General features: G+C 38.8%; 1 protein-coding gene across 1 annotated transcript in view; it reads left to right on the forward strand.

Moving 5' to 3' along the window:
* The window catches only part of CASK (calcium/calmodulin dependent serine protein kinase), a 232126-nt gene that overhangs the window by 103311 nt on the left and 109074 nt on the right, over positions 1-19741 (forward strand). Inside the window, exon 3 of the mRNA XM_057380908.1 lies at positions 16079-16184. Coding sequence (XP_057236891.1) covers positions 16079-16184 — 106 coding nt within the window. The remainder of the gene's footprint in view (positions 1-16078; positions 16185-19741) is intronic.

Below are 19741 nucleotides of genomic sequence, written 5' to 3' on the forward strand. Positions count from 1 at the left end.
CAGTTTAAGACAGAAATGCASTTTGGGGTTGGAGTAGGAGCTATAGGAGCACAACTTGTAAATGGCCATGGTTGCTACCTCAGTTTTTTCCAAAATAGCTCATAGACATTGTTCTGGGGTTTTTTTTTTTGCCTTAAACTACAAGCACCCTAGCTGAGAAAGTGCATGCACAAGGTAACACTGACCAGGGAGTGGGAGAAGTGCTTTCCTTATCTTTGTTCCTGTCTTTCGGTAAGACTGGTCAGCAAAACTAATCGAAGATTTGGCAATATGCATTTCATTCTAGAGATTGTCTGGGCTACCAAGCTTTTTTGACTCTGATTTCCTAATCTTGGTCATGCCCTGTTTTACTGGTGTGGTCTGTCTGTGTGATTAACTCCTCTTACTCTGTACTACTGAAGATGCTCATTCAGCTCCTTTTGTGTCATMATYCCCTCTTTCTTCTATCACATACCCCAAATGAAGAGTTTACTAATTTAGGAGGAATTCCAATCAAATTCATGGTCATTTAACAGAATTTTAATTACTGATTCTGATATTGAAACAAAGACATGTGAACTTAGGCAAAACATCCCTGGTCTCCATCTCACTGGCCACACTTTGGCTTTTTCTCTCCTGTGTGAAGATGTGGTCATTTGCTGATGCAGGACACTGTTTTGTTCATTTCTTATCCCTTTGTGTTTTGTAACACAAGAGGAGTTTCTACCTTGGTTCTGGTGTGTTTAGTAACTACTGAGGAATTATGACAGTAGCAGTCAAAGCTACTCACAGCTTCAGGGCACGCTAATCTGAGTTGCAGATGCTGGCCTGAGGACTGAGTGCACTTATGTGTGCCAAGATCTTTGAAGGAAAATAATATCAAAATGTCTATCTGAGTTATTTTCTTTTTATAAAAGTAATTTACATTTTGTAGCCTTTTTCTTTTTCTGTCTTCCATGTAGTAATAACTACTGCACAAAAAAATTGGTTTCTTCCAAGTTATAAACCCTGACAGGGAGAGATGGTTTCATTATAAAATATTGTCTCTTCTGGGTCAGTATTTAGAAATGTTATGTTGTAGAACGGAGTTTTTGAGCTGGTCATGCTGTGGTGACAGTTTGTTTGCTGATAGGAAGGCAGGTTCATATCCTGAATCAAATCTATATTCTCAAGTGGCATTGCAGTAACTTGATTTCTTTATGCTGTTAGCACAGCACTTCAGTATCGTCTTTGCCTCTTGCAAACTGATTGCTGGACTTGCCCATGAGAAGTAGCTCCTCTGAAGAATGTTGTGTTAGATGAAGAGGATTTGCAAGCCTTTGTTTTTCTGAATTTGTGATTACTCTTCTGAATAACAAGCCTTGGACCTTCAGTACCTGTACATGCTTTGTTGCTTCAGTTTGAATCTGTTTGTGATTGTCCTGTTATGTCCTCCGGCCCAAAACTGAAATTAATTACAAGTGGTTTGGTTCTGAGGTTACTTGTAACAAGTAAGAGCTGATAAATGTAGGGGCRCTGGCTTTGCTGAGCTAATGCCAATTTGAGGATTTGCTTCATATGTCTTAGAATATTTTGCCCTCCTGTATCACTTGGCACAAAATTTCTGAGTTTTGCATCACCCCACTCTTTTTGTTTTGTAGGTGCACGGTGGCACTAATGCAGTTTTGTTTTCTCCTTCTTTTAATTAATGAGGGGAAGGTTAGAGTTCCTTACCTTGCCAGGTGAACCAGATCCTGGCWTTGTATCCCTAGAGATTGAACTTTTCACTGCAGTTGTCTGAGACTGTGAAAGCTTAAAGAATCATTCCTTTTGTAGCTGGATGGAGCCTGTCTGGCCGCAGTCTTGTCGTGTTAGTAGTAAGTTAATTGGTGTTCATTTTGACATTTACACGTAGGAAAAGTTGAACCGACTGAAGAAGGGCACGATTCCTATCACCATTTAGAGATTTTAAGGACTACAATGATGTTACACTTAATTTTCTTTGCAGTGTGATATGTGTTGTTACTTGTTTGTGTAAATGCAGATTGTGGTAGCTGTTGGTTCTCTGAAACTCTCATGGGAGAACAGAGGAGCAGTTTTGTGTGTATTCCTAAATTATCGAGATGTAAATCGTTATTTTCATCTGGTCTGGAGGCTTTTGCACAAAGGCTGACCCAGAAAAGTGTTCTGAGGTCTGGTAGTTGGCTTTGATGGGTTCATTCTCTGGACCTGATTATTTTTCAAAAAGGATGGTGTGCTGCAGGGATCAGGGCTCAAGAAAGCTTGTTTTAACAAGGCAGTATGTTCTAGGCCTTGCCTGATCCTCCTGTCTARGCAGGGCTCTGTTGCAACTCTGTGGCTCCAAAGATCTTGAAAGATGRTAGAAAGTGGATGTTTTTACCCTTTCATCTGATGCTGTCCTGATGTGTAATTTCAATGTCCAAGTCCATTCTCCAATAGATTTTAAYTTCAACTCAAAGATCAGTTATTAGTGAAGGCTTTGTAACTTGTAGTATCAGGTGCACACAGTGAACCTGTAATGAGTTATGAGGGATACCTGTATATTAGAAGAAAAAAAAAATGTTTAACTGTTAAAATGAAAACAATTAAAGCTTTTGTAAATTTTCTTAAAAGGTTTTTTTTTGTGCTTATTAATTATTCTATGTGTAAATACTAGATTTGTATCTCAAAATCCTTTTCCTAACTGGAGATGATGAATCAGATTTCATGACTAGCAGTGGGCTACTGGTTATATATATTTTTTATTACATTAATCTTGTATTTTAAAGATAAATTTGCTGTTATAAACCAACAAAAAAAAAAGAAAGTAGTCTGTAGAGAAATAGTTGTTACATTTGTGCAGTATTTACATTTATATTTCCATACAGTTTTTATTAACATCCATTATAACTGTCCTCAGAGTTTAATTTGGCATACAACCTACTCTTTTGGTACATGTATTTTTGCAAAAAYTCTTAAAAATGGATTATAACCGATGTGTTGTCTGCTTTCATCATTCTTTGATTCCGGTATTCATTGCTGGCAGCACACAGCACTTTTGTGTCTATGATTGTCYTTAAGTTGGCACAAGTATCATTTGAATAATATTGCTTGTGATAACAAAAGGCTTAAATGGATTCCAGTTTCATGATTTTCTGTGGTGTTTGGGAAACTAAAGAGGAAAGACAGCTWAGTTTAGTTTAATAAATTTTCAAAACTGCTGAAAAGTTAAAAGCTTTAGGCTCAGGWTCAATGCTGAAGGTTCAAAGTTTTAGAAAAATGTGTTGAGCTTTAACTAGTCTTTTTTCAGCTAAGAATGTTATGATGCAATTTAGTCTGTTTCTCAATCCTGCTTACCTAGGAATTATGAACGGGCTATCCAAACTGACTGTAATATGTCATATTTATGAAACAGAGGACATGCATAAATTGTATCAATTTCTCTGTGCTCTGAGGCCATTTTATTTCCCTAATTAGTTGTTCATGAATGAAGACTTACACAACAGGATGATTTAAGCAGCCAGGTCTTACTTCTCCATGGTAAATGGAGACTGAGGCACTTTAGCTAATAAGAAAAAATAGGTGCAGTAGTATAGCTACAGTTAGAAAGCATTTGGATGTGCAAAACATGRACAGTGTGCTTTTATTGTCTTTCAAGTTTGGTGAGCTCTACCTCAGCACCAGTCCAGAACTGACCCTTTGGAGAGCGTCAGCCCCATTTTCCTGGCACTCCATTTCTGGGAGTGTTCAATGGCATTTCCACAGCTTGTGTTTAGCTGGGCTTATGAATTCTCAAAATCAGGGTCCCTGTGACTTTGAAGTGACCTTAAGTGGAGCTAACTCAAGTCCTTGCTTTATTAATCCAGATATTGACTGGCAGAGATTCTTCTGTATCATCGTGCCCTGAAGCAGCACAACTGCTATGCATATACTGCATTTAAGCTCATAAATTCTGCTAGACCTGAGCTGACTTTTAATACTGTTGCAGATGCATATACAACCTGCATAAACAGCTCATGGATTTGCAAATTGGAGTTTTTATGTCAAAGCCGCAGGTGCATAACTCATCTCCTTTCTGGAGTGGAATGTTCACCCCTCCCTRCCTCGGTTTCTTGTCTTCCTGCTGCAGCATTCTGGAAAAGGGGGAACTGGTTGTGCAGCGTGAGACACTGGACAGGTTGCTTCAGCAAAAGAGGTTTGTGAGGGGAAGGGAGGTCAGGCTCAGAGGTGGTGTGGGGAGAACACCTTGTGCAACTCTCTGGGCTTCAGATTATTTTCAGAATCCGGACAAGGCTGCGTTCAGCGTGAGAGTCAYGCGTTGTCATGCTAAAAGAGAGTTYTAATTTTTGTTGWGCAGACAGGAAAGGTGGTGTGAAGAATCTGTGGGGTAGGTCAGGGCCCCCCTTCAGCCGACTGATGTGTCGCATTTTTCATTTCCATGTATTCCATCATGTCAGTGATGCTCTTTATCCCAGGCAGACATTTAACTTGTGAACAACGGAAATGTGGATTTCTTTTAACAAAAGAGCCCCGTTTAAAGTTTCTTACAGTGCTCTTGTAAAGCTGTTTTGCAAAAAGGATGCAGATTATTATCAGTTATTCTACTAATGTGGATTTCTAAAGTATACCAGTGGATATATGCTTTAATTATTTAGTATTTTTGCAAGCTTATTGTTGCTCTTGCACTTCAGAGCARGAAAAATGGGTAGAATTTATAAAGGTTTGTTCTTTCTCTAATGGATCATCATTTCAGGTTTGGATACCAATGAAAGAAATTTGAACCAATTTGAGTCAAATCTTTTAGCAACTGAGAAAGGTTCCTTCAATTTGAGAGGGTTTTATATGCAAGTACTTGCAAAACAATCTTTGCTCTGTCTAGCAAGAGGAGCAATCCATTGTCCCCAGCTGGTTACCACAAGGCTTTATAGATCCATGTCAGTCTCTCAAAATGCCCTGGAACAGTGAAGGAAATTATTGTGTWTTACTATGTGATTCTTGCTGTTGGCATCACATGAAAGTTCAGAGGCAGTGAGAAACTCTCAAAAGATAGTTTAAAAGCCATGCAGGTGTACTGTTTCCAAGCCCAATCTCCTRCTTTGATACAGTTTCCAAGTTGACAGATTTTTTCAGATGATCGAACTGTTTCTAACTCAATTTTTGCCAAGTATGAATTTTAGGTAATTTTTGCTTATCACCAGGTAATAAAGAAGGGAAATGTAATATTATTTGCTTAATGCTTGGGTGAGATTAAAGAAAACTTCATGTCTGTATTGGTGAAGAGAAATTGTCCTTTAAATAACATGAGAAATGTGTGAATATTATGAAAGAAAATATTTCTCYGATGACCTGTTACTGTGCTGGGACTTAATTGGTTCTTTATGGGGATATGTTACCTCTGTCAGCTTAATCTATTTTCCAAAGAAAAACATAAGTGACAGTTTGTAAAGACTTGTAGTATTTTCAGCCTGTTGTAAAATCAGAGACAAGTTAGGCAAGTTAAAACCTTGTTCCTAGAGATCTGACCTGAATGTTGCTAGGAACAGGTTTGCGCTCAGTTAACAAATGCTTACATCATTAACATCTGATTTCTGTGGAATGAAAGTAGTGGGGTGTATTTTTGAAGCATTTGTTTCAAAGGCTTGGAGGAGTATTGCATCTGCACAAGCAGAAAAGGGAAAATGTGCTCCTTAAAAGCATTACAAACTGGGTATGCAGAAGTGCTTTATGGATATTTGGTAAGTAGCAAAGAATCTAGTTAAAACTTTGTTGGTTTGTTGGTATGGAATCCTGAAAAWGCTGGTTAAAAACATCCTGTAGTGAATTTTGTTTAATGACTCAGCTAAGACATGCAGACTGGTTTTACAAAACTTGCTTTATAACATGCCCGTTAAAGAAATTAAAAAAAAAAAATCTATAACTTTTGGTAATAATTGTGAAGAGAAGCATGTGCAGAAGTGGAACAAACCAAAATTAAATTTTCTCATATCCTGGATTATTRCTGCTTGAGAAGAATTTTCTGGTTCCAGACATCTTTCTGTCACTGAACCAGAAAACAAGCTTTCCTAAGGTAGTTGTTCTGCAGCTTTCAGAGATCATTTCACTACAGGATTTCCAAGTATAACAGAATTAGCATCATTCTTACACTTGCTAGGTCATTGTCTATTACCCAGAGTGCACTGTAGGTGCTGTTTGTGCTGAGTTCCATGTGCWGTGCAAAGWATTTCAGAATTCAGCTGTCCCTTACAGCAGCATTTACTGCAGTTTGTACTGTTTTACCTGAGAAAAACTCTAAAGTAATTTGGGCTGTGTGCTAACTAAAACACTGTCAGTCACTGAGCTATGTGGCACTGCAGAATTAGAGTCATTTTTAGATGCTGGTTGTTTTTGGGTTGTCTAGAGTTGGTGATTTCCTTTCTAGCATTAGTGTGAAACTGGTTCTGTATTGGCTGTGCAGAGCCCAGCAGTTCAAGACCAAAGAAACTTGGATCAAAGCAAACCAAGTACATTTTGTCTGTATGAGAAGCATCTTAGGCAGTCAGTTCCCTCTTCTGAGTGCCTTTGGGCTCTTCCTGCCTGTTGGTGTTCAGCAGCACAAGTGGTGTAATGGATTATTTAACCCTTCCTTGAGTAGGAGTTACAGACAGTTTGTCTAGACTAGCTGAATATGTTATGAATAGATTTCMTTTGTATCTTTAAAATACCAGAGTTTTTACTGTAAAATTGGAATTCTTTCTTAATATCAAAAAGTAAATTGCCCTGTCATTACATTTACTTAAAGGCTAAGTCACAGAAGAAAAGAYATTTCAAACAGAAAAACTCCCAACCTCCAAACGTTAGAATGATCAGCAGGAGAAATCACCTAATTTTTCAGGATCAGCTAACATCCTTTTCTTGATGATGTTCCACTGCCTCTGCGGGCATTTACTTGATTTAATGTCATTACATTTTAGAACATCAGTACTAAAAACTCATTTAAAGGATTGCAGTGTCTATAACCTTTAGTTAACCTGATCAGCCTAAATGAATTCTGGCCAAAAGATGTCAACGTTTGGTGTAAAAATGTTGTGCCAATCTAAGCATAACATTGGTAATAATGCTTTTAGCACATTCTGAAATAATAATACATTGCCTGTATTACCATGGCCAAAGGCTGGAGAGGAGCCATGAGCACACACATACRTACACACACGCACCTGCAGCGAAAAGAACACTCCAGAAACGAACAAATGTACAAAAAAATGATACMATGAACTCCACTCTAGGTGATTAACCTTTAAAAAGGAGACATTTCAGTGATTTAAACAGAACTGCTTGCAGGTTTTAGGTTTCTAAAGCTTTTTGCTGAACTTGGAAGCAATGAGTGYGGACTGTGTTGTAGTTTGTTGGATTAAATAAAGAACATGTGGCTCGTGTGAGAAAACGAAATGTATTCTAATTGTATCATACAAATCCCAGTGTGTGCAGTACTAGGGTATGGTGTGTGGCCATCAGCTTCGCAGGGCTCTGCTTAGAAGGAGAGCAGGATTTGGATAAAAAGGTGCTTACCACTGAATATACCTTTAATTATTTTAGAGTGGCATCTTTTCTTTGTTCTTATGCCTGAACTGAACTCGTTAATCAGATCAAGGGTGTAAAACTGGCCGAACACAAAGCTCTCTGCGCTGAATCGATGCAGCTCCTTTTGTGTTCTGCTGCTGACTCCACGYAATCAAAGCCGGAGCTGCGTTGCCACCTAGTGAGAACGTGGAACTGCAAAAACAGGACACTACAGAGGGAGGAAAGAAATAGGATCCGACTCACAAATTAATTTCTCAATTTTAATGTGAAGTTCAGCTAAATATATGAAAACAAATCTAAGGCAAGTTAGCATTTTCTGGTAATACTGCRAAATCTGGTTTTCTTACTTCTTTAYTCTTTGGRAGAAGGACAGCAATGTTACAGACTGCTGAGATTTGACATATTGTCAGATGKTTTTTGGTGCTGTAATCTGGCCATTTGTCTCTGTTGCTGGGCTATCAACTATTGTGCTCTGAGGTGTTTGTGCAGATTCTCAGGACTTGCCAAAATTCGTCTGGTGGAGAAACAGCTCCAAAGGGAGAGGGAAAAAGATTGTTTGCAAGTGAGGTGGATCCATTCTTTGATTGTATTTATGGTGCAGTTGCGCAAACATTGCACCAGTGTTAAWGGAGGGAGAAGGAGCTGACAAAAGAGGGAACAATTGCTGTGTTTAATGGGATTGCTACTTTTGAGTGTTAGTTTTCACTAGAAGAAAGCACAATCTGTGAAATTTTATGAAATCACTTCCAGCCTTCTAGTTGTTTCAGTAAAGGCCACTGTGACTGCACAGCTGAGAATTTTGCCAGTTCAGCGCTCCAGCCAGTGTGTGGCATTCTTTTATCAAATGCACACCTTGTGGTCAGTTGTTTCTCTGTTTTATTTTTGTTTGTTTTTAGAAGAAATTTCACRGCATGCTCTGACAGATCTGCTGCTGCACCTACCATTCCATTTCCCTCTGTTAAAGAATTAATTGTATCACAAAGTGTTTAAAATTGCTGTGTGAAAGCCTGTGGTCTATGGTACTTGGGAAGGTGTTGGGTTTCAGGCTGTTACACAGTGCTGGGAAACAGGTGGGAACATGGGATTTAATAAATGTGGTTATCAATAGTAAACTCGCTTTCATAACTTGATTGATTACAAATTCAGAGTCAATGACTATTTTCAATTTCCTTTCATTAATTATTGAAAACAGTGCAACATTAGGAGAAAAGTGTCTCAGATTTTACAACATGAGTTGCAAAATGTCTTCAGCAACAATTCCATTTCTGTTTGGAAGGCCAAGCCCATGACAGAGAGAACCCTCCATACTCCTTTTTAAATTAATTTATGGAGTTTGTAACTCTACTTCTGATTATGTTCCTTCTCGAGTTTGTGAAGGACATCAGAAACTGCTACTTTGCCACAGGGAGAACTACTAAGAATATTCTGGAAGATGGATTGTGCATCTAATTAAAAAGCAACAATAATCCAGAAACTGCTTCTTTCACATTCCTATGGCTCCTCTTTTCTTTCCCTGTTCCCCTACCTCTGAACCTGCTGTTGAGTACAAAGCAAGAGGACACAGAATATGSAAAGTCTTAGATCAGAGATAACTAATCTTTGTTCTTCCTTGAAAAATATTAGATTTTTTTTCAATGTGGTGGGTGCTTTGTAAAAAGTTGCTAAAATTATCATTTAATTAAATGAAATTGGTTTAGATTATCAGCAGTAGGCAGCTGTCAAATACTCTTTTGGGTTTTCTTAAACATTTTTATTTGTTCAAGTTGATTCATTTCCCAAAATACACYATCTTATTTATGAAGCATTGCATATTGGCATGCCAGTAAAAATGAGGAAGTGAATAAAAGGAGRGAGAGTTGCTTTCATGGATGCAATCATGCAAAACAACTTACACTGTCTGTCAGATACGTGATTCTGGACAAGTCTGGTGGATCTACCAGAAGTTGAGAGAAAAGTGGGATTTTTTCACACCCAGTTTCATGTGCATCATAGCTGACAGAGTATAAATATAGGAAGGAAAATTGCCTTCTAAGTCTCCCTAGACACCCAGCTCCAGCTAAAAAGCCATTAACATTTTYATATTTATGTCCAACTACGGAGAAAGAATAGAGTAGCAAATGAAAGTTGCTCAGAATTTACCAAACAAAGTCTAATTCCACAAAATGCTGATTTCCGTAGGTTTCTGCATGGGGATCTCAGAAAGGGGGACATAAATTGTAACTGCATTTTGTTGTTCTTGCTTCAGGCCAACATTTTGTTTCCAAATGCTACAGCAGCATTAAAAGATACTGACATGAGATGGGTTATCTCCCATTGGCACTGGAYTTGTTGATTACCATGGTGTTTTTATCAAGAGCCACTCACAGCTGTATGCATTAGTTTCTTTTTGGTAGATGTTTTGAGCATGTTCGCTAAGGTACAGACTGATTGTGCAACACAGATTTGGTGACAATGGAGACACTTTGCAGGGAAAGGTGTGTACTTTTGTTTTGCAACATCCTGAGCAGCTCTAAATGCTGTTTTTCCCAGGCTTCCTTGCTTTCTACTTCCATAATTCTTAAGTCAGCTTTTATAATTGGGGTTGCTCGTGAGCTGTTTCCCATGCTAAAACTGCAAAACACTGAGCCAGTGGAGACAATTTTTTTTTTTAACTGAGTTAGCACTGAAATGGTTTGTGTGTGRTGTGATAAGCTCCAGGCTGCTGCACAGTGGAGCAGAGGCCAGGAATGTGTGTGGGATGAAGGGGGAAACAGCCAGCAGTTAAATCAGTTTGGCTACCGTGGWGTCTCAGCCACTCCAAAGTGTGTGGGAGGAGAGGCAGGAAAGCTTTTAGCACTTGTTGAGGCAACGAGTCATTAACTGGTCGGATGTATCTGTGTGATGAGGAGTCRCTCACATGTCCCAGGAACACAGGCAATGTTGTTTTAATTAAGGCAAAGGGGAATACACTCTAGTGGAAGGGAAAAAACCCAATTTTTAAAAGAACTAATCTTTGGGGCAGAAACATCGCTGTGGTTCTGTAGTATAGAAGTTTCACTGCCAATGTCAATACAGGATGTTCCCACCTCCAGCWGCTCGTTCCTGTTGCAGTGTGTTGGCTGCACTGAGCTTTTATGACTTCCCTGATGTATTATTAGAGTAATAAAGCCTAGAAGTAATTTCCACAGAGCAGCAAGAATGGGCAAAGAGAGGAGACAGGGAAATTGTTTAAATCAGTATTTCCCTGGAAGTTCACCTAGGTTTGGAAGTGTGACCCCCAGGTACTGTGTCATTGGCTAAACTGAAGTTTGGTGTTGTGCAGGATGTTCCACGTGGCTGTTACAGGATGATTTGAGGGAAAGGTGTGTAATGTCTACTGCAGAAAGGGGATTAGACCTGTATTAAATGTAATTGGCAYATTATTGGTAATGGGGAGGGTGCAGGGACACCTTTTGTGGGAAGAATCTCTGGGGTGCAGGTTCCCAGACAGCTCCAGGGGGCCAAAGCTGAGCCCATCAGGCTTGTGTGTGGTGCTCCTGTGAAGATCCTTTTCAGGAGGGGTAGGAAACACTGGAGCAAAGCGTAGGGAGTGTGGAACAAAAAGAGCAAACAGCAAGGTCGGAGAAGGAGATGGCAGAGCAGATGGAGAACCCTTGCTGGGGCAGCAGAGAGGAACCACTGCGGTGTGCTGAGCATGGCATGGCCCTCACCCCTGCAGAGCTGGAGCCTGGAAAGGTCTGGAGTGAAGGAGTGAATTTAAGCCCATGAAAAGGGGGAGGAAAGTTATTGGCTTCATGTTTAGCTTTTTAATGCCCTCTACCCAAATCATTAAGTGCTTGTTTTAATTGGCCAAAAATAAGTTAATTTCATCAAGGCTGTTTTCCTGGCAATACTAGCTGATAAGTAACCTGCCTGTCTTTACCTCAACCCATGAGACTTTTTGTTCTTGTTACTTGCATTCTCTACCTCTACCCAGCTGACTGGGAGCCTGGGTGGGAGTTGAACATCTAGCAGAGGCTAATCCTTAGGACAAAACCCAGTGTGTTTGTTAGGGTGAAACAGCTGGGTCAGATCTCAGTGTCTGCCTTATCCTTGCTTCAGGTGATACATCAAGCAGATTTCCAAGGCACACAATTTGGTTTAGTTGCATGTGGAAGAATTCCATTTGGGGTGCTCAGGATCTTCTCCATGATGCTCACCAGAGGATGGTTGGTGAGARTGACATAGCCAAGTGGACAAAGCATTGATTTCCTTTTAAAACTCAGTAGTACCACATATGTTTAAATTATATATAATCAYATTCTTGATGTACAAAATAYGWAGAAGCATTTTAAGCAAGAAGCTTMCTGATGAAGRTACWTCCTTYCAAAACACTGTTGTACCCAAGCTGTGACTGGAGAACTAATCCTTTAAAGGACTAACCCTGGAAAATCAGAGTGGTGTATGTATAAAAATTAATTGTGTATTCATAAAAATTACCTTTTGTCATTTGTGTGCCTTCCATCTTGCTAAGAAACATGGAGCTGTCTGTCCCCCARAAAGATGGGGTTGCTACAGTCTGTGCATGTCACTTTCAAGATTATGAAATGGTGCTATAATGCAGGCTGCTAGAGAACATCTAATTCATTCTTCCATGAACATACTTTGAAAATGTGTACAGTATGTTTGAGATGTTTTAAAACCTTGGGTATCAGATTTTGAAAGGAAATTAGGTGTTTTCAGAATTGTCAGAGTAGTGTAGRATATTAGGCTGTTAACTCCCATGGRAATTTTAAGTGGTACTCATGTTTTATGTTTTCTATCAAAGACTGATATATCTTTGTATGTGATTATTTAGAGCACTTATATTTTTTAGTGCTTCCAGCAATTTACTTGCAGTGTCACTATCCACACACGAGGCTGCATTTTCTCTGTGTGGTGATTATGGCTGGGGATTCCCTCTGCTGTCTTTGAACTTTTCTTCTTTGKTACTGAAATCTGAACTTTCGAGCCATTTCAACAACTTTAGTTGTGTTAAACAACTTTAGTGCCTSTCTAAATAGTCAGGTATAAAATGGAAACTTTAACATGTCTCCAATTGCTAAAAAAACCTTAGAGTTTTCTAAATAGACTGAAATGATGAAACATTTATTGGTAACAGTTGTGTGAAAGGATACCTTGTAAATGCTTGTCAAATTATGAGCGAAAGTTATCAGTCTGTGTGCTAAACAAGTTAAATGAAACGCCGCATCTTTTTCCCTATTCCTGGTTGTGTGACARTACCTTTCATGCAGCTGGCAGAGAAACTTTAAAAAGCTTGTGCTTTTAAAGCTTGCAGTTCTATTAGCCCTGTTGTCAATTACGTTTAATTTTGAAAAAAGTGCTGACAGGRAAGGCTTAAAGAATGAACCAGAAAGTAATTTCTTCAGCCATATCAAGAAGAGGAAAATTAATAGATGAAGGGTTCAGAAARGATTCAAATGAAGTTAAATAGTCCAGCAAGTAAAAGATGACAGTTTGGTTTAGATTCCAAGACCTTGTCTTGCCTGAGGGTATGTTCTTTCAGCTAAATTTTGTTTACTAGTGAAAGAGACTGTTGTAAATATGGGACACAAGACCATTAGTAAATGACACATCACCTCTTGCTGCTTAAAGCCAACTTACTCCATTGGCAKATTCTAGAGTTGTTCTGAATCTTTTGTAGGTGTTTGGAATATAAAAAGYTTATTTTGATATGGGATGTGTGTCTGGGAACTTTATTACTGCACAACTTGGCTCAGATACTCAGCAGAGGTTTGGAAAACTTAACCAAGAGGTAGCAAATAGTTCATACAATGTTATATTCACAATGATGTTACAGATAGTATGGTGGCTAGATAATAAGGGGAATTTTCTTAGGAAATCCTTAGTCTCCTGGTGCAACCAAACATCTGCTTGGGTTTGTGTTGCATTCAGAACTGGAACCGTATCTATGWGTACTTGGGATTTTATTTACCTCTTGAACCTGTGGAGGTAAAATTTAATTCAGTCTGGTAAATGCATTTGATAAAGGATTGAGTAGATGCTGATGTCATTTCTTTAAGTGAAATATGAAATGTGTGTCATCTCTGCCTTTTCTCCTCCCTCCCCTTTCATTTTAACTGGTTTTAAACATGACCTATTTTGACCTYTGTGTCATGGTCCAAATGTACTTTAGAATCCGTCATCTCTGTTCTGCCCTGTGGCTTTGTTGGATCAGTGTGGTATGTACTTGCCTGTCTCTTTATACCTAGTTTTCTTTTTCTTAATAGGCCTACTGTTGAACAAGTCTCTGCTGTGTTTAAAATAGGACTTTGTTCTGCTCTGAGCCCCAAGACCCTTTAGTCATACAAAACCTTGTTCTGTAACTTCTGTTCATTTGTTTTCCTGTTAGGAGATTTTATTTTCCACTTTGTTTCTCCTTCCTCTTGTGCTGGTGCTCAGTCTGTGAGCAATTGTTGCACTCATCCAGTATTACACAGAGGAGTGAGGRAAATGGCAGCATATACTTTCTTCCTTTCAGTTCTAATTCCCTTCAAATAAAGCCCACAAAATATAATAAAGGAAGCAGCCAAAATAAACTATTTTGAACACAATTTTTGCCTGTAAATAAAGCAGAACTTTTCTGTAATTTCATGTTGTATATTTTCCCTTTGCTTTCCTTCTGCAATAGATATTGGATACTATGGTGAAGTTTGGTAGTTGTAAAGTTATAGAAAGTCAGAGACAAAATAAAAGTAGCCTGTTTTCTGAAGATCATAGTCGTTCACAGAATCACATAGGTTTTTATTCTCTTACACTGCCCCTCAACTCTGCCTAGAAAAGGGGTGGTAACTATTTAGTATGAAATCATTGCCTAATGTGATGGAAGGGAAAGTTACCGAGTGCTTTTAGTGGTTACTCTGCATTAAAGTAGTGTAAGAACTGATAATGTGAGTATTTGCCATAGTGAAAGACATATTGCTGTTTTCTTAGGTTGTAGAATTTCAGCCACATAAATAGATGGACAGATTAAGGGCACATTTCACATTAATTTCTTTATCAAATTATCTTCTTCATCAGTGAATAATACTTTTGTTTGCTGTTCTGCTTGCCCTTCCTAAGGTGCCATTATATAAGGGTTTCTAAAGGGTTGCTCGGTCATTTTGTTTTTAGATTATATTTGCAAGGTTGTGAAAGAGGGAACACATAATGCAGGTGAAGGTTCTGCTAAAAAATTTGGACTCTATGAATATGAACATTTTTCTTGGATTGAAATTCAGTAATTTCCAAACTCTCAGCTTTTCTTTTTATTTTATTGGTGGCTGAAAGATCCAAGGCTAGCATAAATCTGAGTTACGTGTTAAGTGCTTCACATGAAAGAATGTTTATCTTGCTGCTTATAATTTTCAAAGTTATTGATTCATGCTAAGACTGTAAGGGCCCATGTGAAAAAGTGCATTTTATATTTCTTTCTAGTGTAGCAGAATAATTTGGTGAATATTCTCAAACCAAGAAATCATATTTTCATTTCTCCATAAATGCATATGTAGGTCATTCTTTAACAATGGCCAATTGTATGAAGAGAATAGAAGAGTAAAATGTCTACTTCAGAATTCAGACTGATATTTTCCTCCCTTCTCAAATTATCATCAAAGCTATTCATTCAAGAATTTGCTGTTCTTTCTAGAACACAGGTAGGTTAAAAGAAAAAAAAAATAAGGATGATTAAATAACAAAAATATCAGATAATTTCAACAAAGAAAAAAGAAAATTAATTCAGTGTGGTTTGGCTTTTTAACTTTTCTTTATGTGCAGGATTGATTTGTTATAAGAAAAAGGGTTGTTTAAAGCAAAATCAAGCTTTGAGAGATTTCAGAGTGGTTTCTGCTCTTCTTTTAGTTGCAACTTTTCCTTCTTTATTCGCTCTTCTCTACAGCAGATATGCAAACTGATACATGCTGATTAAAATTTACGCCAGTGTCATTTTATGTATTCTGATTTTAAAATAAATACTATTAAAGAAGTAAATTGCAAGAAACTGAAGCATAAGGAAAAAAACCACTTCTTTACTTAGGAGGGTGATCAGGTGTTGGTGTAGGTTTCCTGGGCAGGTKGTAGAGTTTCCAGACTTGGACATGTTTAGAGCCCAGCTGGGTGTGGGCCTTGACAATCTGCTCTAGTTCACCTTGCTTTGAGCAGAGCAATCAGAGTAGAGACCTCCACTTATTCATAGTTCTGTAGTGCTGTGAAAGAGCCTGTCTTGTGCATTTGGAGATAATTCGGCAGTGACATTGAATATTTAGGATGTAAACCTCTAGGTAGTCTGCAAATGTACATTAAAGGAACTTATTTCTGTAGAGCTCTTCAGACTATGACCAAGGAGATCTTTTATCAAKGTGAATTTCCTGATATGTGAATTCAGGAATCTTTTAAGTTTTGAGAGCTATGTGAGTATTTTAATTAGGCATAATTAAATATCATCTTGTCAGCGTTCTTTATAATGATTAATTATTAGAAATTTCAGATGTGTCTATCTTTCTGAACATTGTGTTCTAAACGGCTTGAATATGTAGCTAATCTACATCTACCTTCTTGTCTTCCACAGATCTGAAGAGAGAAGCCAGTATTTGTCACATGCTGAAGCATCCCCACATTGTTGAACTGTTGGAGACATACAGCTCAGATGGAATGCTTTATATGGTCTTTGAGTTGTAAGTTTCTCCCTGATTTTACCTTTCTTTGTTGTCATTTGCCAAATAAAATCCTAAAAGTATGTCTGCTCGCACCTGCAGATTTTGTAGCTCAAAGGTCCTGAGCTCAGAGGTTCCTGCTTTGAAAATTTTTATTTCTGGCAAGTACAGGTTGTCCCAAATGAAACAAAAAGTTGTCCCACTGTCTAAGTGGTGAACACCAGGGCTTTCTAAAGACAGTCATGATCTTTGTTGATGGCTGCAGGGTACAGGAGAACAAGTTGAATATCTGCTGGTAGACATCATCTCTGGCTAAATGGGGATATTCTGCTTCAATTGTGAAGTTTTGTTTATTTTTTTCCACACTGTTGCTCCTTCGGCGCTGTTTTTCTATTATTATATAAAGTTACTAGTTTATTTAAATACTCGTGTAAGTCAGTATACTTGATCACAATATATGGAAAGGATCTTTGTCTGAAAGTTCTGTGTTGGAAGTTTCAGTGTAAGAGTTTAGTTGAAAGGGTGAACAAAATATGACTTTTCAGCAATGGACAGGTATTTTTAATCAACATCAAGAAACAAAAAAGGGGGGCAGCCCCAAAATCACCACATTCTTCCTTTAAGAGAAAATTATTAGTCCTTCCTGAGTCAGGTTTCAACTAAAAGGAGAACTCAAGACATGCATGTGGAATGATCATTTGTGCATGTTCTGTACTTGATCTTCTCTCTCTCTGCCTACCATCTCTTCCTTTTATGTTCCCCAAATATTCATTCCTAGTGGGTGTGGGCATATGTATTTGTACCTCTTCAATTTCTCTGACCTTTCTCCATTATGTTTTCTGATACATTTGATCTGCTGCTGTTGAAGTAACCACATCATGACAGTGTGTTAGGTCAAATTGGGYTGTTCACTAAACCCAAGAATTTGGTTTGCGATGTCCACTTTAAAAATAATTCTCATGTGTTTTACCATTGAGGTAGTGGAAAAGCCAGTGRTAGCAGCAAAAAAAAATAGGTAAAGCAGAACATTGCTATTTGCAGATATTCTGGTTTTTTTAGATGAGTTTATAAACTTAGGTTTTGTAAAAYAATTTTTCTGTGCTTTCCTCTCTGTACATTTTGATTCAATACTGACTTTGCTTTTTATTTGGTAAATCCCAAAGCATGGACCAAGGGACTTTAATTACCCTATTATGAAATAATTATGTACACCTTGGGGAGACATACTCTGATAATTAACTAGATTTTGAAAAGGAAAAAAGGGTTTGCTTCTATTTTTACCATGCTGCTAGCTCAGGAAAATGAGACAAAAGCAGTAATTATTTTTTAATGACAAGCCTATTATAATTTCTGTTTGTACACATAAAAAGCAAGTCTGAACAATTAGAATTACTACACAAATATTGCACCTGACTTCAGGCCACATGAAAGAGGGAATTAAAAAGCTAAATTATTTGAGGGATAATYATTGTTTATCATATGGATGTCCTTGTCTCCTTTGTACACAAAAAAACATCTGTCTTTTGTAGCAGTGATGGAAAATGAGGCTGTAAGAGCACCTGTGCTAAAAATGTGGCAGGGAATGGGAGAGCTGTGGCCAGGATGTGTTGTGCTGGAGGTGATGCTTTGGTAAAGTGATTCAGCAGCAGACTGATGTTTGCTATGGGGTAAGACTGCATTGTCTCAGTGTGTTAGTGGCACTCTATATAATTGTGACCACASACACAAACTTGGAGTTAGCARAGAACCAAAGAATGAGGACCAAATTAGCATCGAAGGCAAAGTGATCCGTAACCAGGTCCAAGATCAAATACTAAGAACTGTGTAATTTAGAACCAGTGAACAAGAATTTCTTTGGGTTTTTGATGTATGAATGTGTGAAAAGTCTGGTAAAGAACCATGTGGGATGGAATGATTTCCACTGCACAACCTGGGCATGGGAACAGCAGCAGGGATGGTGAGACCTTTTTGTCCTTATGCATCCTGTTGAAGGGTGAACACGAGCTGCCCTTTTCATCTTGCTGCCTCATCGTGTCCTCCGCTGAGGAGAAGGAGGAAAAATGCCATTCTGTAGTTCATTGTGTCTGCAGCCTGCAACATCCATTCAGAATGGAGCACTTTCTGAAAACCATGATGAATGACTGTTGAGATCAGGAGGACATTTGTGATTGAGGGAGGAAATTGTCTTTGGAGAGTGAATCAAAGTTTCAGAATTCTTGACTTCTTTGCCTGCTGTTTCTTTCCTAGTGTCTCTCTGTACCCATAGCAGCTCCAGCCAAAGACCTTCACCAAATCATTTTTCCCAATCCAGGCCCTAAAAGAGTCCTTGATTAAGTTATGGAGGCTGCTCATGAAATGTCACTGTCRGCTCTTGCTCTGCTTGGGTTTGGGCTCTTTCAGAGGGCAAGAAGAGCTTTTCCTTGCTGTAAACTGGAATTCCAGAGCCTTGCACTGTGTGCCGTGGATCACRGAGTGCAATTCCCGAGGCTCCCACRGTGCTGGTTCTSTYRTGGCTCACAAGGGAGCTGTGCAGGTGACAAGGTCCCCAAACCGTGTTGGCTCCCAGAGCAGACAGCAAAKRYTTSTTTKCTGGACATTTTCAAGCACATTCCCAGCTCAAAGCAGAGGCAAGAAGAAAAGGGAAGCGAGGAGCTGACAGAATCATGGAATGCTCATGGCTGGAAGGGACCCTGCCCATGTGTTACGATCCCGTGAGGGAGAGATGCCTGTGCCCGAATGAAGGCRCAAATGAGAGCACACAATGACAGCGTATGGATTTGATTGAGCATGGATTTTATTTAACAAGAGAGGGGAGGTAGAGAGATAGAAAGAAATAGGAAAGAGGTCTCAGAGAGAGAAAGAGAAAGAGCAGAAGAAAATCAGTTGGAGTTAGATGAACTTTGAGGCCCTTGCCTTCATTCTGTGATTCTAGAGCATGTGTGGATGTGTAACTTATTTTGATAATATTATTTACTACTACTATTTCAWCTTCATCTTAGTCTTCTTCTTCTTCTTCACTACAACTACTACTATTCACTTTTCTTTGTGTTAGTCGTTCTTATTTTTATTTTCTGTTCTATTTCTTCTTATAAATTCCCACTATTATTTCTTCTTGTTCTTATTTTTATTCTTCTTGTTCTCATAATTCTTACTCAACTTACTATATTGTTATTCTTTTTCTTCTAATTATTATTTACTACTATTTCTTCATAGTCTTCTCAAACTTATACCTATTGCTCCTCTTATTCTTTTTTTGTCCGCTTGTTTCTTGGGGGGATTTTTTTGGTTTTTTGGTGGGGATTTTTGGTGGATTTTTCCTTACTCCTACAGTTTCCTAAAGCAAAGTTGCATTGCGATGGCAGGATGGTTTGTGCGGCAGTCCTGCTCAGCCTGGATGGAGCCGTGCAGGCAAAGGCCGCCCGTGCGGCTCCCTCAGGACGCCGSGCGGGCTCCGGTGCAGCCGCCACCTGCGGGGCCCGGGCTGGCGCTGGCAGCGGGCGCTGCTCGTCCGGCGGTGCCCTCAGGCAGGGCCAGCGGAACAGCCCCCGCAGCGCCCGCAGCGCCCGCCTCAAGCGGGA

The sequence above is a fragment of the Malurus melanocephalus genome, unplaced genomic scaffold (assembly GCF_030028575.1).
Source record: "Malurus melanocephalus ecotype Western Australia unplaced genomic scaffold, MMel_1.1 scaffold_479, whole genome shotgun sequence".
NCBI classification, from domain to species: domain Eukaryota; kingdom Metazoa; phylum Chordata; class Aves; order Passeriformes; family Maluridae; genus Malurus; species Malurus melanocephalus.